Source organism: Adiantum capillus-veneris, chromosome 14, assembly GCF_014529385.1.
Source record: "Adiantum capillus-veneris isolate H3 chromosome 14, ASM1452938v2, whole genome shotgun sequence".
Lineage (NCBI taxonomy): Eukaryota > Viridiplantae > Streptophyta > Polypodiopsida > Polypodiales > Pteridaceae > Adiantum > Adiantum capillus-veneris.
The window spans coordinates 132929381-132955637 of record NC_140944.1 but is presented as its reverse complement, the minus strand read 5'-3'; the positions used below and the strand labels follow the sequence as shown (position 1 = coordinate 132955637).

Genomic DNA, 26257 nt, shown 5'->3' with positions numbered 1-26257 from the left:
AGTTGTTGTTCAACTTGTAAGGGGTGGGTCGTGACCCACGATTGCTGCTGGCAACCCTTTCTTTCACAAACTTTGAAACACCTTGCGACTGGTAGTCTGGGAGGTCCTATCTCTTTGAGAGACCACGCAACATTCATCATATAGAGCAGAGGCTCTTTCAAGGGCTCCCCAGAAGGAAATAAAAAATTCCAAAGTGAGGCCATCCCAACCAGGGGAGCACCATGTGCCGAGAGTAAGCAAAGCTGAGTGCACTTCATGCTTAGTAAAGTCAACTTCCATGGCTTGGGCATCAGCGGGCCACACACACACACACACACACGAGCAATGATGTAAACGGGGAGCAACGTGTTACTAATCTGGCTCCAAAATCGGACTGTTGTTGGTGCTGCTGGTGTGCACCTGCAACGTTCGAGTTGCTCGTTACTGTTGGTCTGCACTGTTGCAACCTACTGCTACGCAGTATTGCAACCCCTACCCTTCAACGTCTGCAGGGCCAACGTGCAGCTTGCACGTGCAAGCTCGGCCTTGAATAGCAAAAAATTTGACGTTGAGCTGACTAGAGTAACGTCTCATCATCGTCATGTAGGATGAGTAAATTAGCTTGATGTTGTGTAGAGAGAGAGAGAGAGAGAGAGAGAGAGAGAGAGAGAGAGAAGAGAGAGAGAGAGAGAGAGCCGTTCTGTGAGTTTAAGGCTGCTAGCTTGCGAGACATTCGAATTTCAAACTCAACTAGTGTGGCCGGTGGCCTTCGGCCGCCTCTCTCTCTCTCTCTCTCTCTCTCTCTCTCTCTCTCTCCCCCTGGGTCCGCACTATCCTCACTGCAGTCGGATAAAGAAAATTGCGACACATGGCACTTGAAAACCAGTCTCCTTAATATATAGTATAGACAAGGTCAAAGTGAAAGATTTTCGGCATGTCAAAAGCATCATTAGCCTCTCTATCTCTCTCTCTAGCCTTCGATGGTGCACAATCGCTTTCTCTTGCACGATTGAATGACCTTATACATTGCCACTGGGAGGTGGGGAAGCGACGGTCGCAAGTGGCAAACACCCCTCTCTCTCTCTCTCTCACACACACACACACACACACACACACACACACACACGCTATGTGCAGTCTCCTTGTGTCGCCCAATTGCAAAACTCACTAGTTGGAGCAAATCCCTTCCCCCTTAGTAGTACTAGTGTGGTTGGCGGCCTTTGGCCGCCTCTCTCTCTCTCTCCTCTCTCTCCCCTTGGGTCCGCACTATCCTCACTGAAGTCGAATAAAGCAAATTGCGACACGTGACACTTGAAAATCAGTCTCCTTAATATATAGTATAGATACAGATAGACAGTATAAAAGTATCGTAAATGGACTTTGCCGTTTTCAGAATCGCAGCCAACCTTCACGACTCTCTTTACTGATTTTGCGTAGCAACTCGTTTGACGACCACGTGTTGCCTCCCTATTACTGTTCTTTGGCCTTTTCTCCTTCGCTCGAAGCAGAAAGGAATTTGCCCACTTTCTTCTTGCGTGCTCTCTCTCTCTCTCTCTCTCTCTCTCACTCTCACTCATCTTTTTAGGCTGGCTTTCATCTCTGCGGCGTCCCCTGCTACTCCTTTCCGTCTCTCCTGCTCTTCCCTTACTGGTATCCCCCTCTTTTGCCCTCCTCTCGCCCTCCTCTCTTGCAGGCATGCTGGCCCATGAAGCCTTGTTGCAACTCAGCAGCCCTCCCGTCTTTGTTTCTGTTCTCTTGTGTGCCCTTCTTGGGACCCTCTTGCAATTCCGAGGTCGCAGGAAGGCTAACTCAATCAAACTGAAGCGAAAGACTGGGGACTGTGCTCGCACTGAGAATGTTGTCGGTAGCTTGGGCAATCTTGATCATGCACCGGCCCGAAGACGCGTCCGTGCCACATTCCAGAAAGAGCTGGAGAAGTTGAATCATCCTTTCTTTCAGGTGTCTCTCTCTTGCTTGCGTCATTGAAGTTACCTTGACTTAGCCTTGCTTCTTACGAATTGTGGATAGGGAAACTCTCTCTCTCTCTCTCTCTCTCTCTCTCTCATGATCTTGATAGCTACGATGGCTATTTTTGAAACGTGTATGTTGCATTTTGGGTTCTCCAAGCACTAAGTCCTTGATCACAATTTTAGGCGTGTCCTTGTTTAATCCACCCCTGCAATGCTTTGACTATTCACACAAACTCTAAAGACAGCCTACTACAAGGGAAGCGATTTTGTCCTCCCTAAAAAAGATAAGAGCCAACTCAAGCACAAAGCAAATCAAGAAGCTTTGCAGCTTGTCTTACTAAGTCTTTGTAATTGTTGGAAATACGGTTCTAGAAATGCACACAAAGATAGAGAAGATGAAGGAGAAGTTCAAGGGTACACAACACACTCATTCTGACAGAATCCATTAAGGTTGGCCAAGTGGTGGACCTTGGATGGATGGTTGCCAATGCTACGAATGATAGTCATACAATAAGTTGGAGCAATAGACTTATCAAATCAATGCTCTTCTCTTGAGCATAGCCTTTTGCCACATGTCTAATCTTATAGTAACTAGCACTAAGGCTTAAGTGTCTAATCTTAAGCCTTTTTGGACAGAGGAGTCACGTGAAGACCACATGTCATTCTTCGTAATAGCATCATACTCAAATTGCATTGCCACTGACCAAGTTTTTGAATTATATACTCTATTAATTAAAGAAGGTTCTTCCTTATTGTACATACATATATTGCAAAGCATTATAAATTGATGGATAAGACTTATGCTGAGATCCTAACTTCCTCATCATACATATTAGATACTGCAAAGTATAATGATTTGATGCATAAGAGTCATGCTGAGATCGTGGCTGGGTGACCAATTTACTATATCGGAAAGTATGCACCAACAAGTATGTCATTGCTTTAGCCTCATTTAGCTTGCTCTTTTTCAGCCCTATCCTCATCAATCACCTCTTTCGTATCTGCAATGGGTTGCAACCCTATTCTCATTGAGTACATCTTGTATATTTACTTCTATAACGACCTGATACATAACATCATTTGAAACTTGCATAGGTTGTGTATGTGCCTCATCAAGACTTACCTTTGGCGTTAGTAGGAATTTTGTGTGTATGCTCCTGTTGAAGCTTGTGCTAGGGGTTGGTTTTGGTTGCAGATTGTGGGTGTAATGTCTACTGTGGACTTGTGAATTGTTGGGAGTGATTTCAACAATGTAGAGACTGCAAAGGATTGGCGGGCAGTGGTGTCTCTTACCCTATCTTCTAGTGCTCGTTGTGAAAGAGATGCTCGGGACATGTTTCTCTTTGTGGTTTTTGGTATGGATGCGTGGCATGTACCTTCCTTGGCTTGTACTCTGCATCATTGCAATTTTTGTGGGGTTTTCGGAGACATTGAGGACAGTTATTAGAAAAATTGTACAGATTTTATGTTGATTCTTGACAGCATCCCACAGGGGGACGGCTATGATTTGGCTTGTGACGGTGCTATGTGACCATGCACTAATTTCTTTGCAGTTGAGGATCCATTCATCATGTGGGCCCATACGAAGATCACACATTCCTGACTTGCGGTTACATGATGCCTCATTGTGCCACACTTTGTAAGAGATTTGGTCACATATCAATCCCTCTTGTGTAGGTCCAGACCTTCCCCTTGCCACGTGTATAGCAGCACCATCTAGTCTTGTAGACTTGTATCCTGAATAAGACAATGTGATTTGTTTTGCAGAGTAAGGGAGTTACAGGACATATCGAAATGTATCCATAGACATCTCGAGGATTTATTTTGATTGATGCTTTTTTAGGTGAGTGTGAGTTGAGACTTTCAATGACTTTTTCAATTCAAATTGGAAAATCTAATTTCTCTTATTACATCGATATCGACATGGATATCAAATGATAGAAGGATGATGAAGATTTCTTTGCTCATTTGCTCACTCTGGTAGCTTCACTCAAGCTTGCACTCTTCGTGACTCATCAACAGACATTTAGTAGAGATCCAGATTAAGTTCTCGATGGTGCTTCTGATTACTTCGATGCTCTATTTACTCGTTAGTCAATGACTGATGATCTCTCACAAGCTAGAGAGGAGTTTTGGTCTCATGTTTGGCCTATGGTTACTAAGGGCATGTCATGTTGATGTTCCCATTCTCTGTGAAGGAATCCATCCGTAGTAGTCGGATGTTCATCGGCTACCTATTTGAGTAGTGGGTTCCCTCTGCAAGCGCTTGTGATCCTGATGAGCGTCAATGGCCTTCTGAGTAGATTGATGGGGAGTCAGTCTCCTTCTTTGAGGACACTGTTCGCATTAGGCAGCGGATCCTTCTGAGGGAGTAGTAGTGGCCTTTTGAGCTGATTGATTGGGAGCTATCATAATAATCACTATCTAATTCTCCTAAATGATTCTCATGTTAAACTGATCATTTAATATGGGAAAGTGCCAGGGGAGAAAAAGCTAAAATATTGGTTAATCTAGCAGACCGGCCACAGTAGGGACCCAAAGGAGGGAAAATAGGGATCCAAAGGGGGGGCCATCTGCAAAAGAGCTATGTGCAACAATGGGCTCAAAAGACCCTAAGGTTCAGCCCATTAAGACTTCCAAAATGCTAAGGTTCCAAAATTCAAAGGCCGTGTCCAAAGGTCAAACATTAGGGGAATTGGACGCTTTGAGTGTGTTCCAAAAAGTCTTTGTCAAGCCCTACATAGGAGGGGGCGAGCCCAAGAAGTAGGGGAGGAGAGAGAAACACCCACACACACTCACAAGCTTCATTTGTACACAAGGGGAAAGAGGGACACATGTCAGCTCCCTAGGCCAGATGCCCACAAGGTGTACTCAAATCCTATTGGATGGCCATGGAGGTGGACCAATGAGAATTAGGCTAGAGTAAATCTAGTTTAATTAATTTAAAAACACTTAATAAAAGAACCAATAAGAATTAAGCTCTCTAGAAGACTATTGGACAGTCTCCCAAGGGGACCAATGAGCATTCAGCAGCCCAATGGCTTGCTTGATTCCTATTGGCCAGGAGGCAAAGGGGTCCAATGAGAGTTTTAGTTGCATTTATTAATTACCTAAAGCTCTCACGAAAGGGGAAAGGGGGACACATGTCAGAAGGCTATCACTTATGCTGCTTAATTTCCATTGGCTAGGCCTGGGAGGTCCATTAGGGCTGTAGCATGAGCATTTAGCAAGGGGGGTCGACCAAGAGAGAGAGGGGGCTGATTTTTGCAAGGCATTATCACACACACTCACACAATCTCATGTGTGAAGCAAAGAAGACTCTCTCTCCCATAGTAACAGGGAATGGCCGTTTTCAGGTCTCCGTTCCCCGTTCCCATTCCAAGTTTCCGTTCCGAATCCCCGTTCCGTGTTTCAAACGTGAGTACCCGTAATAACAGGGAATTCCGGGTTCCCGTTCCCCGTTCCCGTTCCGGTTTCGCGTTCCTGGTAACTATGCTCTCTCTTTCTTTAGCTTTAATGGAAAGCTTACCACCTACTCCAAGCTGGTGAGAAGGGATGCCTACACCAACAACTCTTGCCTTTGTGATGCAAATCCAACCAAGGGCCAAGATTCAACGCATGCTCATCTCCTCTACCATGCTAATTACTAAGCTAAGCTATGCTAATATGAGTGATTATGTGAGGAAATGTACATCTTTCTCGTAAGAATACTCCTTTTTCCTCTCAATCTACTCTCATACCCCGCTAGCTCTCATCATCTTCGAAGGTGTGTCAGGTCTTGGGTCTGAGACCGTGAGGGAAATGATGTTGTGTTTGATAAGTGTTTTGCTTAGTGCATGAAGTTTCTGTAACAAACTTGGACACTCCAAGTCAAGAATCAACCGCGACAGCACCAAATAACCACTTCAAAACAATTCACAGATCACAATACATTTGCACTGGCCCGGCGGAGTTCCGTGCCTAGAGATATTGGCCCCAAAGACTGGCGCCCCTTTCGGTATTTCTTTTTGTATTAATCAATCATCAAAGTACAAGAGAGCGGTTAGGGTTTCACTCTCAGACTCTGCGTCCAGATGCTCTGAGAAGTGAGGCCCTCACCACTAATTTAAAGGTTACAAGGGATGCCCAAAAGCAGAGCCCCAAAAGCTTTTAAAATCAAAAGCATCAGTTCTCTCTCTCTCTTAGAGAGTCTTTTCTCTTTTTTTTTTATAAAAAAAAGCAAAAGCAAAATTCGCGTCGCTCATCATTTTCCAAATTTTTTTTTTTTTTTTTTTTTAATAATCCGCCTCCGCGATTTCCGGAATTTAGGGTTTTTGGCAAAAATTAGGTTTGCAGGAATTTTAGGGTTTCTGGCAGAAATTAGGGTTTCTGCTGTCCGCCACGTCATCACTTTGTGACATACCCCCCTCTTTGAAAGCATTGTAATCGACCGCGATTACGCCTGCAAAACCGACAAAAGCCATAAACCGTCTTAGCAGACACTGACTGTTAGTACCTACGTACTAGGAACACACATCTAGCACATGTACAAAATCGACAGTCACATCACACGACATCACAGGACATCACCAGACATCACAGGACATCACATGACATTCAACATTCATTCGGATCTTAGACCATGATTTATCGGCAATGTAGCTAGCAATCACATCTAGGTCCAATCGGGACCTCATCGATGTCCGATTGACTAACCCCTATTGCAACCATGTCTATTCGAGATCAATCAGACCAAAATGCTGCAGTCATTTCGGCTATCAGTTCCTGCACTCACAAGAAGTCAAGAACAAATCAGTATCATAATCAGGAATTCCATTTCATAAAGTCATCCAACAGAATACTGTCAGCTCTCAGTATCCCTGAAGCTCAAAGAGACATCAGTGACTTTAGTATCAAAATCGAGGCATCTGTTGACAAAGGAGTGGAGTAACTCCCCTCTTGTGCATCCCACTGCACCAGATCTTCGGCCAAGCTGAATTCTGGGTTCCGTTTGGAGTAGACTATGCTAAACCAAAACATCGAGGTAAAGTTTCACAATCTGAGGAGTATCTGCTAGGTCCTCCTCCTCCATCCACTTCGCATCAAATGCAGGAAATTCTTGAACTTAACCAAGAACCGCCTTCGAACTTTACCTTTTCTTCGTATCATTATGTGCCAAAATCTGTTCAGGAACAAGGATCTCCTCGTTTTCTTCCACTTCGGGTTGCTCATCAGGCTCCCCATCATCAGGCACATCACCTTTAAAAGGTTTCAAGAGACTCACATGCAATGCATTATGAATCCTCCAAGTATCTGGCAGTTCCAATCGGAAGAGACATCATTTATCTTGTCAGTAATCTGGAAAGGTCCGTAGTATCACATACTAAGCTTTGAAAAAGCCTCTCCTTTCCCTTTTTTTTTTCTTAGGCGTGCCTTCTCAAAAGTAAGAGCACCCAATCATCCTCCTTCAGTTTCCAGTCGCGACGATGGCGATCCGCTGCCTTTTTCTGTCGTTCTTGAGACTTCTGTAAAGTCTCGCGAACCTTGGCAAAAGCCGTATCCAAATCTCGCGAATATTCATCCGCTTCAAATTTCTAATCTTTCGTGCTCAGGAAGGATGGAACCTTCGCAGCAGTTTCAACAATCTCTCATGGCGTCTTCCCCGTCGAAGAGTGTATCGTGTTATTGTAGGCAAATTCCACCAAAGGTAAGTTCTTTTCCCATTGAGTCTTCTGATGCGAGATACAAGACTTCAATAAATCTAAAATCACTGAATTGGCAATCTCAAATTGCCCGTCAGTCTGCAAGTGGAACGATGACGAGAACTGCAACCGCGTGCCAATGTTCTCCCAAATTGCCTTCCAAAACAAACTCATAAATCTGGGGTCTCTGTCGGAGACAATCGTCTCAGGCGTGCCATGTAATCGGAAAATCATCGTGATCATTCTGTATTCTCGGGAGATAAAAAAAAATGAAATCCATTTCAATATTTTCCCAGGGGCGGGTGGGTGGGTATGGGTAAAGGCTGTAACAATCCCTGTGCCTTATGCCTGTCAAACTTGACCTTCTAGCATACCAAGCAACTGCGCACAAACTCTTCCACATCCTTCTTCAGTCTCCGCCAAAAGAAATCTCTCTCTACCCTTTCATGGTGGTAGCAATGCTGCGGTGACCCTAAAGGTGGACAGTGGCAATCAGTCATAACCTTTTCCCTCAACGGCTGTGTAACGCACAACATAGTCTTTTTCATCAAGTAGCCTTCCCGAAGGGAGTATCCAGCTACTGTCTCCCCATCCCGTATCCGTGTGAAAATATCTGCAAAATCTGTATCTGTGGCACACTGATCGACCATATCCTCGAAGCTCCTATGATGTATCGCGGAAATAGCCAGAACCAACGGTTTCCGAGACAAAGCATCTGCCACCACATTCTTCTGTCCCTGCACATGGACAATCTGGAAGTGAAACTGTGACAAGATGTTCGCCCACCGCATCTGCTTTTCCGAAAGCTGCTTCTGTGACAAGAAGTAGCGCAAACTCTGATGGTCTGTAAAGACAATAAAATCCGCTCCGAGTAGGTAATGCCGCCACTGAGTAAGAGCATGGATAACCGCCAAAAGCTCTTTCTCATAAATCTGTGCTGTCATCTCCGGCCTAGAGAACAAACGGCTCTCGTAAGCTATGACATGGCCTTCTTGCATCAAGACCGCACCCAGACTACGACCACAAGCATCACAATATACTTCGAATGACTTCTGCAAGTCCGGCAAAGTCAAAATAGGTCCCGTAGTCAATTTCTCTTTCAATGTCTGAAAGGCAGTCACCTCTGTGGGTCCCCACGAAAAAGGTACTCCTTTCTGTGTCAAGATATGCAAAGGGGAAGCAACCTCTGCAAACTTTCGTATGAACCGCCTGTAGTATGAACATAGTCCCAAGAAGCTTCTAACTTCATGGACATTCCTCAAATCGGGCCAATCACGGATAGTCTCTATCTTGGCCGGTCCATTTGCACTCCTGTTGTGTTGCTGACACAATGTGTCCCAAAAAGTGTATCCATGGTAGGAAAAAATTCACTTTTCTTTGCATTAATCACTAGCGTGTGATCTCGTAATGCCTAAAAGACTTGAAGCAGATGATCTCTGTGTTCTGCCTCATTCTTCGAGAAAACAATGATGTCGTCAAAGAAAGTGCCAACAAATAGCCTGTACTCTCGAAAAATCCTGTCCATCATCCGGTTAAATGTCGCAGGAGCATTGGTTAAGCCAAAAGGCATCACCAAAAACTCAAATAACCCAAAAGTCGTCCGAAAAGCTGTCTTGTAGACATCTCCTGGCGCTATCCTGATCTGATGATATCCACTCTTCAAGTCAATCCTGCTAAAGCACGAGGATCCCTGTAACCTGTCGAGTATATCATCGATCCTAGGAATCGGAAATCTGTTCTTGATGGTGATTTCGTTGAGAGTGCTATAATCGATGCACATTCTCCAAGATCTGTCTTTCTTCAAAATCAACAACACTGGAGAGCAATACGGTGAAGTACTAAGCTGGACAAGACCCTTTTCCAAGAGGTCTTTCACTGAGTTCATAATCTTTTCATTCTGTACTCGGCTCACACAATAAGGTGGCCGATTCGGTGGTGTGCTTCCAGATATCAGATCAATGGTATGATCTTCAGGCCCTCTCAAAAGCAATCGGCATGAGCGTGGAGAAAAAAATCTTGGCGTTCTTTTCTTCAGGTCAAAACATATTCAACTTTTATCCATGGTTCAGTTCTCCCAAAAGAATGAGTAAGAAAACTGAAGTTCATCAAGTACAATCTCTAAGCCCTTCATTTATCAAAGTCGCTTTCTCGGCCCGGTAGTCAACCACGGCGTAGTTCTTGTGGTACCAAGGGATCCCGAGTAGAACGTCACTCACGTGCCCTGAACACCCCTGTCATTGCAAACGAAGTTTGCCAATGCTCGGTGTAATGGCAACATCCCATCCGGGTGCCAGTCGAACTACCTCCGCCAGTGGCGTCAGTCTGTCGGGCGCAGTTCCAAATCGAGCCGCCAATTCCAAGTGAAAAGAAGTTGGCCTTGGCTCCTTCAAAAGAGCTTCTTGATCCTTCACTTTGCCCCAAAAAAAAAACGGCAAAGTTTGTACTTTCATTCATTTGATTCGGTGCAAGTCCCACGCCATGTGGTACCAGTTCTGCTTTTCTATCTGCCTTTTCTGCCACATTCCTCAGCTGCTCTTGAACTCTCAGACCTGTCGTCGTCTTTATCATTCTGTTCTTTCTGTGCCTTATCAGGGCACTTTGCGGAAATATGTCCATGTTTCCCGCATCCAAAGCACTTCCCCTCTCTGATGAAGCGAGCTCTCTCCTCAGGAGTAAGCTTGGGTCGTGCATCCTTTTTTTTCTCTGGGTTGCTCTTTTTCATTCTACTTTCATTCCCAGAAGTCTGTTTGGCTCGTTGTGTCATGGCCTCATCTGTGGGGTAGGTCAGACTGCCAGAGTGAATGGCAAAGCCCCGCTTCGCATGACTCATCAACTCCGGAATAGAAGCTGACTTCTGTTCCAAGCAGTGATCTCGGATCTCTGTAGGTAGACCCAAGGTAAACCGCTCAATTTGTTCTCTGAACGAGATCTTCTTGAATGAAGAGGCGGGTAGAAAAGAGCTCCAGAATCTTTCACAATAAGAATTCACTGTATCGCTCTTGGTCATCCGGAGATGGTTCCAAGCAGCTCGTATATCTCGCTCAAACTCTTGAGTCAACCAAGAAGAAATAAAAAGCCTCTTGAATTTCAGCCATGTAACTGGCACAGTCTTGCTTAATAGAAGCGTGGACCACCAAGTACGAGCATTCCCCTTAAGGTAAGAGGCAGCTCTCCGAATCTTGGAGTGCTCTGAATAGCGTCCTCCCGCGAAAGCGATGTCAAACTGCTGTATAAGAGACAAAGCCTTCGAAGCATCTGAGTATCCTGAAAAGTATCAAACTTGATCGAGTGGCCACCTTCCTTAAACTCTCGGACTTTCTTGCTGTTATCTTCGAGAAAGTCATACTGGTTGGCTTTGTAAAAATTCTTCTTGTTCGCATAAAACTTTCCGTCATCGGAATCTGAGCTGTCTGTAGACGAGTCCTCAGTAGAACTGTCAGTCTCTGGGCGAGATGTAGCCTTCTTTGCCTTTTTCTTGCCCGTTCCGAAGCTTTGTGTCTTGCTTCGCTTTTTGCTTTTTTTTCTGTCTTCTTCGCTCTAATCCGAGGAGCTAGAAGAACTGTCAGAAGAAGAAGAAGAAGAAGAACTGGGTACTCCTTCAAATCGAACACGCTTCTTCCGTTTCTTTGCTTTGTCGAATGTCGACTGACGACCCAAATATCCCGGGAAGTCAGTACCTTTGTTCTGCTTTTTTGCCGTGCTTTTTGCCGTGCTTTTTGCCTTTCTTTTGCACGTCGAAAAGCTGAGCAATCCGTGCATCAACCACGTTCTCCAGTTCCTTCTCCGTATATTTCTTGGAGGTAGAAGGTTTCTTGAGAGCGGGTTTCGGGAGTGGTGTTGTGGTTCTCTGCCACTCCATCTGTACCTCTTTCAAAGAGGTCTGGTTCATATATTTTACCATCTTCGGGTCCTTGGCAAAATTGAGCATCATCTTTGTTGCATCGCCAATCAATTGACGACGCTCCATCTCTGTTTGCTCCGCCTGAGTAGGCCGAGGCGGGCCATACTCTCTGTCTGAATCTTCGTTGTGATCCCAGCCCGCATCTCCAGATGCAGAGGGAGTCGACTGATCATTGCCTGAAGCCATATGCCGCGGAAAAAAATTTCGGGGATCGGATTTCCCGTAGAAGAGAAATCGGCCGTGCTCTGATACCACTGTAACAAACTTGGACACTCCAAGTCAAGAATCAACCGCGACAGCACCAAATAACCACTTCAAAACAATTCACAGATCACAATAGATTTGCACTGGCCCGGCGGAGTTCCGTGCCTAGAGATATTGGCCCCAAAGACTGGCGTCCCTTTCGGTATTTCTTTTTGTATTAATCAATCATCAAAGTACAAGAGAGCGGTTAGGGTTTCACTCTCAGACTCTGCGTCCAGATGCTCTGAGAAGTGAGGCCCTCACCACTAATTTAAAGGTTACAAGGGATGCCCAAAAGCAGAGCCCCAAAAGCTTTTAAAATCAAAAGCATCAGTTCTCTCTCTCTCTCTTAGAGAGTCTTTTCTCTTTTTTTTTTATAAAAAAAGCCAAAAGCAAAATTCGCGTCGCTCATCATTTTCCAAATTTTTTTTTTTTTTTTTTTTTAATAATCCGCCTCCGCGATTTCCGGAATTTAGGGTTTTTGGCAAAAATTAGGGTTTGCAGGAATTTTAGGGTTTCTGGCAGAAATTAGGGTTTCTGCTGTCCGCCACGTCATCACTTTGTGACAGTTTCCATCTTCATTGCACTAGCTAGTATTGAAGGAACACAAAGAATTGTATTGTAAAATGTCTCTCTTGATGGGAGAAACCATAATACAGAGCCTTTTGGAGGGGGGACCGGCTCCATGCAAATCCGGTCCTCAACTCTCGTCAATTGCTTAATTTCTCTCTCTTTTGAAGTATTGTTCATGCTATCTAACTAGGTGTTATGCTTTTGTTGCTCTCTCCACCCAAGCACTCTTGTTATTATCATTAGGAATCTATTCTAATGAAATGCTCACTATGTTCATGGTATTTTCCGCTACACACAAGTTACTAGGCCATTAAATGTTACGGGAGCCAGTCTCCTTCTTTGAGTAGAGCAACAGTGCCCTTCTGAGCAGATTGATAGGGAGCCAATCTCTTTCTTTGAGTACACTGTTCGCATTAGGCAGCTGATCTCCACACCATACTCGTCTCGACAGTGCATCTTTCCTGCTTTTTAGTTACAGTTTTGGCCATGCAGTTGGAGCCTTAGTGTCAGCCTCATGATTGTTACTTCTTGTGGATGATTGCACAGGCAACACTCCTCGTTGGCACTTGGGCTGCATGTATTGGCCACGATCGGACATATCAGCGATGTACTACATAGCATGAGGAGTCGCTATGCCATTGCTTTTGGATATGCCCATATGTACAGCTGGCTTGGTGGGCGGTGTTTTGTTTGGTTATCAGAGTTGGCATTCGTGGCGGGCTTGTGACGTGGGGGGAGGTTGCATGGCTATTGCGATTTCGGGGGTCACACTTTGCTTGTGGGTCTCCTACGAATCCAATCTTCTTGCTCACATCTTTGGGTTATAGATGAGTCACTCTTGATGTGCTTCCACCCAATGTGCATCAGTTTGATCTCCATTCGTAAGCCAGTTATGCTTTCTGGCTTACACCACGATTTTTTGCATTACATTATGGATTATGTAAAAGGCTCATTGTGCTCACATCTTAAGCTCACAGCTTTCCCCGATCTCTACCACCATGACAGCTATCTGGTGAGATTTGTTGCATACTCTTCCCGGCCAATATGATACAACAATAGGCTCCTCTAGGGCAACGAAGTAGCCTAGGTACTCTTTTCTTTGGCTATGGCCCGATCTTCCGTATTTTTCAGTCTGGATCAGGGACACATCACATTGCATTATGCGCCTTCTTTGTGGTTCATGCTGCTCTCTTCCTTTATGCCACGTGATCTATAGCTAGCACTCATAGTGCACTCCTCCAGTTTGTACTTCCTATGGGAGATAGAAAATTGAGCATCCCCAGAGGTCTCTCGTACATAGTATATAGCTCCATCTTGAGAGAGAGAGAGAAGAGAGAGAGAGAGAGAGAGAGAGAGGGGATTTCTGTTGCTAATAGTGGTTTTACTCGTGCGTCGCTTCTATGCTCATATCAGTAGAGAGAGAGAGAGAGAGAGAGAGAGAGAGAGAGAAGAGAGAGAGAGAGAGAGGGGGGGGGGGGGGGGGAGGGGGGGGGGGGGGGGGGGGGGGGGGGGGGGGGGGGGGGGGGGGGGGGGGGGGGGGGGGGGATTTCTATAGCTAATAGTGGTTTTACTTGTGTGTCGCTTCTACGCTGATATCAGCCCTTAGTTCAGCCAGCGCAGAGGCTTACGCCTTGTGGGCATGGCTTACTCTAGGTTGCGACTCTACCAAGCTCCTTCGACTCTCTCTCTCTCTCTCTCTCTCTCTCTCTCTCTCTCTCTCTCACACACACACACACACACACACAACACACACACACACACACACACCACACACACAGACACACATGCCGTTCGCTGCATACTCCCCTCCCTCCTAGCGCTTCGCTTACACTCTTGACAGAGGCTTCTTGTGTGTGTGTGAGAGACATAGCTGGTCTTGCAACCCCCTCCTTCTACTATTCCTTTGTCCACCTCTATCCCTGCAGGAAAACCCACAAGTGCAGTAGCAGAGTGGAGCCTCTACTGCTAAGGTGGCTTCGAATGTGGAAAAAGGAAAGGCAAGGCACAACAACTCACTGATCCTGGGAATGGGGCTGCTGTAAAGGCAAAAATGTTGGACCTGCTGATGTCAATTCATGGGTGGTGCCAAAAAAATCAATGAAGATTCGCACACCACTTTCTTCTCGTAATTACGTTCTTTCTGTTAATTCCAACAAGAATGCATCATTTAAGCAACTTCCATGTAATGACAATCGCACGTTGATTGATGCATGGAAAAAAGCGATGCACTCTTATAAAGATGTACTCCTTGGTGAGACTTCCACCTCGCCTGTGAACCTTGTGGACATGTTTCCTGCTTTGACTCAGAGGTCGGGTCCTCGTATGGATGTAGTGGATGGAGACGTGTCTATGGGCATCTCCACTTGATTACTATGTTTGTTGCCTCTTGTACATATGTTTCCAAATGCGAAGTCACATTAAATGCATCTCATACAATGTGCGCGGGTTATGCAACCTTGACAAATGGCGTATGACCTGGAACTATGTACATACATGTAGGGCATACATAGTTGTACTGCAAGAGAATAATCAACACGAGTTTGTTGGTCAATGTTCCTATTTTGCCGGTTATTGGATTGCGTATGTTGGCTTGCAAGATTTCTCGGGTTTATTGATGCTGGTTCTCCTTGAGCTTCAGCTTGTTCTGCTATACAACGATCCGCATGGCCGGTGGATGGTTGTACAATGTTTGTTGAATGGTCGAGTTCATGAATTTGGAGGTACCTATGCATACACGGCCTCTGGTCAAAGAGCTGTTTTATGGCGAGAAATTTCGTCTCACTCCTAGAGCTCGAATGCATTTCTGTGTGGAGGTTTCAATAATACCCCTGATTTGCTTGACAGCACCACAGAAAATTCGCATATGTTGCTTGCGGAGAAACACGAATGGGATCTTCTTGCTCAAATGATTGATATATGGCGTTGTTTGTATCCCGATGCTTCTGGTTTTACCTTTCAACATGCTTCTCATTCTTCTTATAGAGCATGATTGGATTGTTGGTACTTGCTTAATGGGCAACAGTCCTCTTCCCCTTCTCTCCTATACTCTAAGAGGTTCATAGACGACGCTTTTGGAGTGTGGGAAGGCCCCCCCGCCATCCTAGAAAAATACCTCCTTGAGTATGGGCATCCTCTCCAAGAGCATATAAAGATCACCCCCTTCATCTCTTCGCAGGAAGCTTTTATCTTGGACATACATTTTTTTAAAGGGCCCTCCTTTTCCTCTAAGGGGATTTTAGACACGCACTGCCACCAAAAACCTCTTAACTCTTACAACTACATCCCGAGGCAATCTTGGCACCCCACCCACCAGAAAATTGCCTTTATCTTATCAGAGCTCAAGAGGTATATCATTAGGGAAAACTCGCTTGAGGGCTTTATTTTCATTTGTAACCTTTTATTCCATCTGCTGAGGGCCAAAGGATACCCGACGCCTTTTTTGAAAGTGTGTTTTCTGTATGTAACCTATGCATCGAGGCCCAATCTGCTTCTTAAGGATAACCACAAGAGTACCCTGCCTTTCATTGTTAAAATCCCCTTTTCACCCTTCACCCGCAAACTCAACCTAGCCCGCTCCATTAACCAACCTCTTTCTAAGCTTCTTGTAAAAAACTCCGAACTCCCCCCTATTTCCAAACCGGTCATTTGTTGGCTTAATGCACCTAATCTGGGCAATCTTCTCTCAGATTGGAACCCCCCTCCCCCTTTTCCTTACTCCCCTCTATTCCTTAAACTTTCTACCCTTTACCCCCCCCCCCCCCCCCCCCCCCCCCCCCCCCCCCCCCCCCCCCCCCCCCCCCCCCCCCCATCCTCCTCCCTCCTTATCCCTACCCTCCATTTTTTGAGCATAGTTCCCACCATACCACCCTCCTCTTACTCCATACTTTTGGTCATTGTTCCCCCCATACCACCCTCCTCTTACTCCATAAATTTTGGTCATAGTCCCTCCCATACCACCCTCCTCTTACTCCATAAATTTTTGGTCCAAGTCCCTTTCTCTTTGTACCCCCCCAATTTACACTCTTTAAACCTCCCTCTTTCCCTCCTTTTCCTACCCCATTTAAAGAGCTAATCCCCCTCTATTAAAGTGGCCTCCTACTCTTTAAACCATGTACCTACCTTGGGAACCCCTCTTCTCTCAAGTGGATACCTATTTAAACCCTCCTACTCCTCTTGTATGGTTGACACCACTGAAGAGCTAATTGCGAAACCGTTTGGTGTTTAACTTATTTTTGCAAGATCTCCTTCCCCTCCCCCACTTCTCTACACTCTAGAGATTTTCTTCTCTCTCCTCTCTCTCACCTTTCTTAATTTGGCAAAGTTAACGTATCGCTCGCTTAGTTTTCTAGCTAGTTAAGTTCTTTCTTGGCTTTCATAAAGATTTTCAAGAATGTTTGACATTCTGTGATATACAGTGCAGCCTAAGTTTGCCAATCCCCCATCATTACCTTTCTCTTCCCTTCCCTTGGAAGCTCACATTCCCCTCACTAACTACCGCGCCGGTACGCATGGGAGCTCGCCCTTACTTCGAAGTGAATTTTTATTTACTTTGATGGGTCTCTCTCTTTCCGAAGCGGGCGGCGGTACTTGGTAGACGTTTGTGCCTCTGCTTTTGCCCCAGCTCTTTCCAGCGCAACGCGACCTCTGCTCCTCTTCCCCTTGCGAGCCTCGAACTCTCGGCGGTTATTCTAGTTCGCTGCACCCACTACCTCTTTGCATGACATTCTACACACACAGCCCACGAAGCAGGCTGCACACACAGAGCACTTGCGCGCTAGCTACAACAGCCCACTATGACGCCGGCTGCCACATGCGTTCTCACTCCCATTGCACCTAGCTTTCCATAGCTCTATTGTCACTACTGCGAGCGACACCTCACTGTGTAGAACACCCAGCCCGCGGCTTTCTGCTCCAAGAAGATTCTGCCGGCTGCACACCCCTGCGACGTCCCCCTGGTTTTGGCATCTTGAACCAGCCTTTACGCTCCAAGAAGATTCGGCAGGCGGCACACCTCTGCGACGTCCCCCTGGTTTTGACATCTAGAATCGGCTAGGCCCTACTGACGCCGACTGATTCAACTCTCAGCACATAGCCACGGAGCTGCATGTCATCGGGAGACGGGGTGGCGCCTTCATACCCAACGGCCTTAAGCGACACGACGGCCTTCACGCTCAGCGGCTGTGAAGCACCACGGCCAGGTAGTTACTGCGAGGTCTCGGAGGTTCGGCGAGGCGGCTTCTTCATATTCTCATGAGGAGTAGACGTCACCGCAGTAATAGTACCCGCCTCTCGCCCACAGCTACGACAACAACTCCACCAAGCCTACAGCTACGACAACCACTCCACCAAGTTAAGAAACCTGAGACTTGTAAACAGTGGTGGACAGAGTTGGCTCTGAAGCACCCCGGCGTTATTGCTACACAGGGTATTGTCTTTCACGAATTAGGTGGGGCTAATACTTTGGGCTCCCTTCCCATGTCTTCTTCGACGGTCGGCACTTTCCAACCCTCGGCAAATGGAAATTGCGGGGGCCGCGGCTTCTCCCAACGACCCTTCCAAGCATACGATGGCAAACGAGGCTACCCCCACCACCCCTTCGGTTGGTCCTCTATTCGCCGGCAGCGGGCTAAGTTCCCTTTTCTTGCAATCCGCCGCCACTACAACCTCTCCTTTGACTCTTTCCCCCGCGAGCACCCGCACATCCTTGTGCCCTCCCAATGGGGCCGTTTCTCTCCCGAGATTCACCTCAACGGCGGCCCTCGTCAACCCGTCCGCTTGGGGCCAACACGCCCCCGGCTTACCCGTCTTCTCTACCCTTACGTGGAGGAACTACGAGGCCTCACGGCCAACCTGCCCCTCGAAGACCTTGATCAACTCTCCCTCCCCTCATCCAAAGCCTTTGGCTCCGCTAATGCGGATTTTGTATCACGGAATAGTGCCTTCTCCAAGTCTAACCAAAGCGGTATTCTCTCAAGCCCCCGCCCACTTTCTCGACCACCTTCGGCTCCCTCTTGGCAAACTTCTCCTCCTTCGCCTTTGCCCCATCCCTAGCCTTGAACCCGCCTATTGATACCCTACCCATTCTTCCCGCCATCAACAAACCCTTGGAATTTGACAAAATTGTTGCCCTTTCTTTAGCAGGAGTTCAAAACCCTTAACCGTAAGCTCCACAAAGCCTCTTCGCACCTCACTCATTTGCAAAATCTTCTCGCCAACCAAAAAGCCCCCCTTAGTCTTTGTATGAAGCCTCCCCGCCTCTCCCTAGAGGACTCTCAAGCACAAGCGCTTTTGAGTGCCAAAATAAAAGCTCTTAACATCCAATTCCAATTGGATTGCACCCAAGCCTACATTCACGCCCAAGGTATTTTTGTCACCAACCTTCAAAAAAGCTTTGATTCCTACCGTGACATAGTTGAAGAGAGGCTTCTTGAAACTTGCCTCCATCTCCTTTTCAAGAGTCCAACACTCGGCTTGGGCCAATCAACTCCTTGCTTAGAAGCTTTCCTTGCCACATGAGTTTGATGCTCAACTTCAAAATGCTATCCTCCAAACCCATTTGGCCTCTTCAATGAACACAGCGGCCCATAATGCAAGGAAGAGGGCTCAAACTACCATTTTGGAGGAAGCGGAGTCTCTTCCCAAGGAAGAAACGGTTGGTGAATTGGTGCATCATGAGGTGGCCGCTCAAATGAAGAATCTTCTCTCACCTCCGCCAAAGAGGCCTCCTAACCCTCAAAACTCCCATTGTGTAGTCCACAATAAGAAAACCCTCCCTTTGGCAAGAGCCTCTCATGAAGAGGGTTTTCATCAACCCTTCAAAAAACCTAAACCCTCCTCCCCGGGAATCCTCCCTTCCCCCTACACCCCTCCTCCTCCAAGAAACCCCTTTTTCCCCCCTCTCCCAACCCCACCTATATCCCTCCCCTTATGAAAACACCTAACTACCCCTTGAGCCCTTCTTCCTCCTCCATCCCTTTCCCTCACCCTCCACATCCCCACCCAAAGCATAGTCTCCCTTGTAAATCTAGAGGGTCAAAAAACTTGCGATGGAGGAGGAAGAAATAGGCTTTGAGCACCCTTCCTCTTGGGTCCACTTGCTCTTCTCCCATACCCCTCTCTATCCTTATCTTTGGACCCCTTCTCCATGTAACTTCTCTTTTCTCCCCCTCTCTTGTCATAATTATAGAGAAAGGTTTAAATATTGGCTCCCCCTTACCGACCCCCATCTCTACAAAATCTTAGCCTTGGGTAAGCAAACACTTTTTACCTTAGAGCATAAGATTACTAACCTCTCCTTTCAGAACCTAACCAATCGCTCTATCTCATCCTCCGAGCGTAGAGTTTTAGGCCTTGGACTCAATTACATTCTCCCCTCCCCTTCTCCTCCTGCTTCTTCTATCTTCGGGGCATACTCCAACCTCGAGAGAAGCTTACAACTCAATTTTTTTTTCAAAGAAGGGCTCCCTCTCTCTCCTTCCTTTTCTCTCCCTAACCCCTCTTGGAACCCTCCCTCTCACTCCACCACCTTGAGGCTTGCCTTTGATTGTACTTTCTCTCGTTTGAAACCCCTCCTTAATCATTTTTCTTCTTTCCTTCCCAAAACCCTCTTGTTGAACACCATCTCTTCTTTGAAAAATGATCATAAAAGTTTGATTAAACCGGTCGACAAAAACCTTGGTCCCGTCATTCTCTCACAATCTTGGTACACTAAAGAGGCACTACGCCATCTCTTAGACCCTCTCACCTACTCTCCCATTGCTACCCCTCCTTTGCCTTTTGTGCAATCCACTCTTTTAGCCATTGTTACGAACTTTCATCTCCTACCTTCCAAAGAGAGAGCGTTCATCCTCTCCTTCCTTCCAAAGAGAGAGCGTTTATCCTCTCCTCTTCTCATGCCCCTCCCAAACCTTGTCCCTTCTTCCTTCTACCTAAAATTCATAAACCGGTCCTTGTAGGCCGCCCCATTTGTTCCTACAAGGATTATATCCTAGAAAATGCCTCGAAGTGGCTACATGTGCAACTCTTCTCCATTCTCTTAGCCAAAAAGCAACACCTCAAGGACTCTCATTCTCTCATCTTAGACTTAGCCTCTATCCCCTTCTTCCCCCATGTCACTCTCTTTACCTTTGATGTTGAATCCTTTTACCCTAGCATTCCTATCCAGGAGGGGCTTAACGCTCTGAAAAACTCTATCCTTGGCTTCTTTCCCTATCCCAAGATCCACTTCATTCTTTCCCTTGCCTCTCTCATTCTCAACCATCACTACATCTCTTTTAAAGGTAAATTTTGGCATCAGGTCAAAGGAACCGCTATGGGGTCTAATTTTGTGGTAGTGTACGCGTGTCTTTTTCTTTGCTCTTTGGAAGAAGGTGGGAAACTTTTCTCTTCCCCTTCTCTTCTATACTTTAAGAGGTTCATAGACGACGCTTTTGGGGTGTGGGAAGGCCCCCCCACCATCCTAGAAAAACACCTCCTTGAGTATGGGCATCCTCTCCAAGAGCATATAAAGATCATCCCCTTCATCTCTTCGCAGTAAGCTTTTATCTTGGACATACATTTTTTTAAAGGGCCCTCCTTTTCCTCTAAGGGGATTTTAGACACGCACTGCCACCAAAAACCTCTTAACTCTTACAACTACATCCCGAGGCAATCTTGGCACCCCACCCACCAGAAAATTGCCTTTATCGTATCAGAGCTCAAGAGGTATATCATTAGGGAAAACTCGCTTGAGGGATTTATTTCCATTCGCCACCTTTTATTCCATCGGCTGAGGGCCAAAGGATACCCGGCGCCTTTTTTTGAAAGCGTGTTTTCTGTATGTAACCTATGCATCGAGGCCCAATCTCCTTCTTAAGGATAACCACAAGAATGCCCCACCTTCCATTGTCAAAATCCCCTTTTCACCCTTCACCCGCAAACTCAACCTAGCCCGCTCCATTAACCAACCTCTTTCTAAGCTTCTTGTAAAAAACTCCGAACTCCTCCCTATTTTCAAACCTGTCATTTGTTTGCTTAATACACCTAATTTGGGCAATCTCCTCTCAGATAGGAATCCGCCTCCCCCTTTTCCTTACCTCCCCTCTATTCCTTAAATCCTATACTCCCCCCCCCCCCCTCTTTATCCCTACCTCCATTTTTTGAGCATAGTTCCCACCATACCACCCTCCTCTTACTCCATACTTTTGGTCATTGTTCCCCCCATACCACCCTTCTCTTACTCCATACTTTTGGTCATTGTTCCCCCCATACCACCCTCCTCTTACTCCATAAATTTTTGTCATAATCCCCCCCATACTACCCTCCTCTTACTCCATAAATTTTTGGTCCAAGTCCCTTTCTCTTTGTAACCCCCCAATTAACTCTCTTTAAACCTCCCTCTTTCCCTCCTTTTCCTACCCCATTTAAAGAGCTTATCCCCCTCTATTAAAGTGGCCTCCTACTCTTTAAACCATGTACCTACCTTGGGAACCCCTCTTCTCTCAAGTGGATACCTATTTAAAGCCTCTTACTCCTCTTGTATGGTTGACACCACTAAAGAGCTAATTGCGAAACGCGTTTGGTGTTTAACCTATTTTTGCAAGATCTCCTCCCCCTTCCCCACTTCTCTACACTCTAGAGATTTTCTTCTCTCTCCTCTCTCTCACCTTTCTTAATTTGACAAAGTTAACGTATCGCTCGCTTAGTTTTCTAGCTAGTCAAGTTCTTCCTTGGCTTTCATAAAGATAGAAAATTGAGCATCCCCAGAGGTCTCTGGTACATAGTATATAGCTCCATCTTGAGAGAGAGAGAGAGAGAGGGGGGGGGGGGGATTTCTGTTGCTCATAGTGGTTTTACTCGTGCGTCGCTTCTATGCTCATATCAGAGAGAGAGAGAGAGAGAGAGAGAGAGAGAGAGAGAGAGAGGAGAGAGAGAGAGAGAGAGAGAGAGAGAGAGAGGGGGGGGGGGGGATTTCTATTGCTTATAGTGGTTTTACTCGTGTGTCGCTTCTACGTTGGATAAAGGTTGTGCTTCGAAGAAATTTTTTAAGCATTTGCATCATTCAAGGGTCTCACAATCAATTAAGCGGGTTATGCTTCCCTCGGGTGCTTGGACTTTTTTGAAGCGGAAACTTGCTGAGATTATGGTTTCACATTATCGTCAGCTTGTTGAGGGCGTCAATTGTTGCTTTCTTATGTTTGTCCGATCCTGTCTTCGCAAGAGGCACAATGCCTTGAGGATCCTTTCTCTGCTTCCATATTGCATGGTGCCTTCCTTGCCTTGGGCCGTTGGAGATCTCCCGGTTGGGATGGACTTACTGTGGAATTTTTCCTCTCCTTTTGGGATGCTCTTAAACAGCCCTTGCTTTTCATGTTAAATGCGGCATGGGAGAAACAGGATCTGCCAGTATCATGGAAAGAGGGCTTACTTACATTGTTGCCCAAGTAGGCGCTTTGCGAGCAGTTCTCTCATTGGCGGCCCATAACTTTGATGCCGGTGGTTTACAAGATTTTGGCTAAAATGTTGGTCCACCGCATCAAGAACTATCTGTTTGTAGGACTTCATGAGGCCCAGTATGGTTTTATTCCTTGTCGTCAAATCATGGACAATTTGGCTAACGTTATGATTGGCATGGAGTATGCTAAGTACACGCAACGGGATGTGTTGGTCATGCAAGTTCATATTGAAAAGGCCTTTGACACTGTGCAATGGGACTTGGTATTCATAAGTGTCACTCCATAGATGGTAAAACTACAAAACAAGATTGACACAAACTATATAATTTGAGGCTTTTAAAGGACTGTTCGATATTGTAAACCACTTCAGACATCCAATACTAAACGACTAGAATTGAACAATATATGCAAAGCTTCAATTACCTCTCAAATGTTACTGTATTAAACAATGGTTTATTTTACTCTGTTCATCATTAGCTTGCGTTACCAATATGTTCTATTGCTAGAGTTGGTGTTATTCAGTCATTCAATGAACTTAGGAGGGCTTTTAATGATTTTTTTATCACATGACCATTGAGAATTTAATGAAATCACCTTAGCAAGCCACATGCTTGGATGCTGACTCTTTTGAACTCATTTTGTAGGAAAGTCTGGAGGGGGTCAAGGTGGAAGAGGTATGTGTATTTCCTACTTGCTATACAATGTTGCGTTGTAATAGACAATCATTTGCAAGACAATTGCTTTAGACAAAGATGGTTTATTTGTTTGTACTGATTAGTCTCTTGAGATAGCCAGATGCCTGCGTGTCAGCATATGTTCTCACTTAACCTATGTGTTTAGTATGGACCATGGCGTCAACCATGTTTTTCTGATGGAAGCATACAACTTAGTGATTGTGATGCAGAACAGATTGGGGTCTTAGTTTTCCACTTCATGGCCACCAACAAAGCTTGCTAAGTTGCAGAATACACCATGCTGTCAAACTCGTGTTTGTGTTTGGTTGATCCAAGAGAAAACAATGTTAAAACTATGCTTTACTTTGTATATTGTAAGCTAATGGTTGTCTTCATGCCTGTGCGTATTGTGTGATGTTGCAGACACGATAATTAGTAATAAGGTTTTGCGTTGACTGAAAGTGAGTTATGCACCTTTTAGAAACAGGACTCTTATTCTTTAGGATTGTTTTAAGTATTGATGTGGGACTTCAAGTTACTCTTGCTGATTTGATGGTATTTGTAGTTCTTTAAGTTTAACTCCCGGGGAGTAGAGGTGTTTACAAGAAGCTGGATGCCCGAGTCAGGACTATTCAAAGCATTGGTGTTCATTTGTCATGGATATGGTGACACCTGCACGTTTTTCTTTGAAGGTAGATTTACCATATTTTTAATCATTTTTGTGTAGGATGTCAGCTGAACATTGGCTATTTTCTGAAAATTGTAGGGATTGCAAGAAAGCTTGCAAAGTCTGGTTATGTTGTTTTTGGGATGGACTACCCTGGATTTGGCCTTACATCTGGCCTGCATTGCTATGTTCCGAGTTTCGACAGGCTTGTGGACGATGTTATAGAGAACTACAGTAATATTAAAGGTTTGTTTTCATTTATTTGATTGGATATTGATTTTGGTCGTCGTGAATCATAGTTGAAATAAATTATATCCCAAAAGCAGCTTTCAAATGTGATACAAAGAGTCAAAGAAGTTCTTGGAATGGTAGACATGTGCTCTCGTTTTGTGTTGTAAATGTTAGGAACCTCTCCTATACTAGCTTCGCTAGTCTGACCTATCCATGAGGTTATTGTTAACTGACACAATTAGTGGGGTCATCATGCATATCACATTGGCTTATATAATACAAAGCCCTCTCATGTACATTCTCTTGGTTCAGTTAGTGATATTGCTCATCTCTTGAGTCTTGTGTATTGTCTCCTCTTTTACTAACCCCCCCCCCGGCACCTTCTTTCCCAATGAAATCAGAGCAGTATAGGACTTTCTTAAGCTATTAATCCAAGCCAGTAGCCCTCACAAGTGAAGGCGACAAGTGTTTGAAAATGCTTTACCGCAAGGATTTTCAATGCACACAGTATGATCATGAGCATTACCATCAGAATCCATCAGGAGCATTTTACAGTGCACAAAACCTATTTTCCCTATTTTAGCCATTTTTCCCTTATTATTAATAAGTGACTTTGTTGGGAAATTGGGTAGGGCAATTTGGCCAAGCTACTACATAAAGAAACTAGCGCTAGCACTTTTTGGCAGAAGAGGCAGCAGATACCATTTGGCAGTGCACCTTCTGCGAGAAAGTGCTAGCGCTAGTTTCTTTATATAGTAGCTTCGCCAAATTGCCCTACCCAGTTTTCCAAAAAAGTCACTTATTAATAATAAGTGAAAAATGGCCAAAATAGGGAAAATTCTGTGCACTATAAAATGCTCCTGATGGATTATGATGGTAATGCTGATGATCATAGTGTGTGCAACCAGAGGATATGCATCTACTCTAAGTGTCTTGGACATGCACGGTCTGCGAACAGACTCACAAAAGTGCCAGAACACTTCCTAAGCTAACTGAACCCTTGTCATGAAGTAGCTTGTCCACATGTATATAGGCTTAGATGTGCACGTGACATTCTCTTAAGAGGACCGATATGCTTTTAGAAAAGCACACGATTGGAGCTCTGATACCACTGTAACGGGAGGGCATCACGTGCCAAGAGGATAGATTAGTTTGAATAGACTTTAGACGCTTTAAAAACAATTGAATTGAAAGAGATACACGAGACACGAAGTGGCGTAGTTTCATCCCCAAAGAGCATTGGCCCCAAACAATGGCGCCTCTTTCGGAATTTCTTTATATTGCTTCAACTCAGTACAAAGTCGGCAGCACCACACTGCATCTCCACGCGGAAGCATGCTAGAGAGTGAGCCCTTAGCACATATTTCAAGGCCCTTGGCCTACCAAAAATAGTTTACACGAAAAGCATCATATCCAAAAGCATCAGGTCCCAAAAGTTGGCCCCCAAAGCCGCAGCACGTTTCACGGAAATCTGTACAACTGTTGGGACCTGGCGCCCAAAGCTGTCAGCATGTTTCATAGAAATCCGTACAGCTACCACGTCATCAATGTAAAATGCGGGAGTCCGCACAAGTGCATAGTCAACATGTCAGCAAAATTTGCGAGCGTCCGTACTACTACCGTATCAACATGCATCTACGCAATTTGTTTGTGTGTGTGTGTGGTTGCTTTATTTTTAGGCGCCATCGAACGGGGTCCCATAAGTTGTTGGGAGTTAGGATTTTAATCCTAACCCTACTTTAATATTGGGCCACTCGGCGAGGATCTGTAAATCGGAAAGTCCTTTTGCTTCTTCTGTCTCTGCTAAGGTTCGCGCTGGATTTGCAAGTTGGCTAGGGTAGGGCTAGTGTGCCTAACCCTCTTGGTCTTCAGTGGCTTGACACGTCAGCAATTTGTGACAACAAC

General features: G+C 45.5%; 1 protein-coding gene across 2 annotated transcripts in view; it reads left to right on the top strand.

The window, feature by feature from the left end:
- Positions 1–1473: 1473 nt before the first annotated feature.
- The window catches only part of LOC147443158 (alpha/beta-Hydrolases superfamily protein), a 91282-nt gene continuing 66498 nt past the window's right edge, over positions 1474–26257 (top strand). Inside the window, exons 1-4 of one of the 2 annotated variants that reach the window (XM_086529069.1) lie at positions 1474–1938; positions 23425–23454; positions 24020–24146; positions 24221–24367. In XM_086529069.1, coding sequence (XP_086385195.1) covers positions 1675–1938; positions 23425–23454; positions 24020–24146; positions 24221–24367 — 568 coding nt within the window. In that variant the 5' untranslated portion in view covers positions 1474–1674. The remainder of the gene's footprint in view (positions 1939–23424; positions 23455–24019; positions 24147–24220; positions 24368–26257) is intronic. The other variant, XM_086529068.1, reaches the window with a different exon arrangement.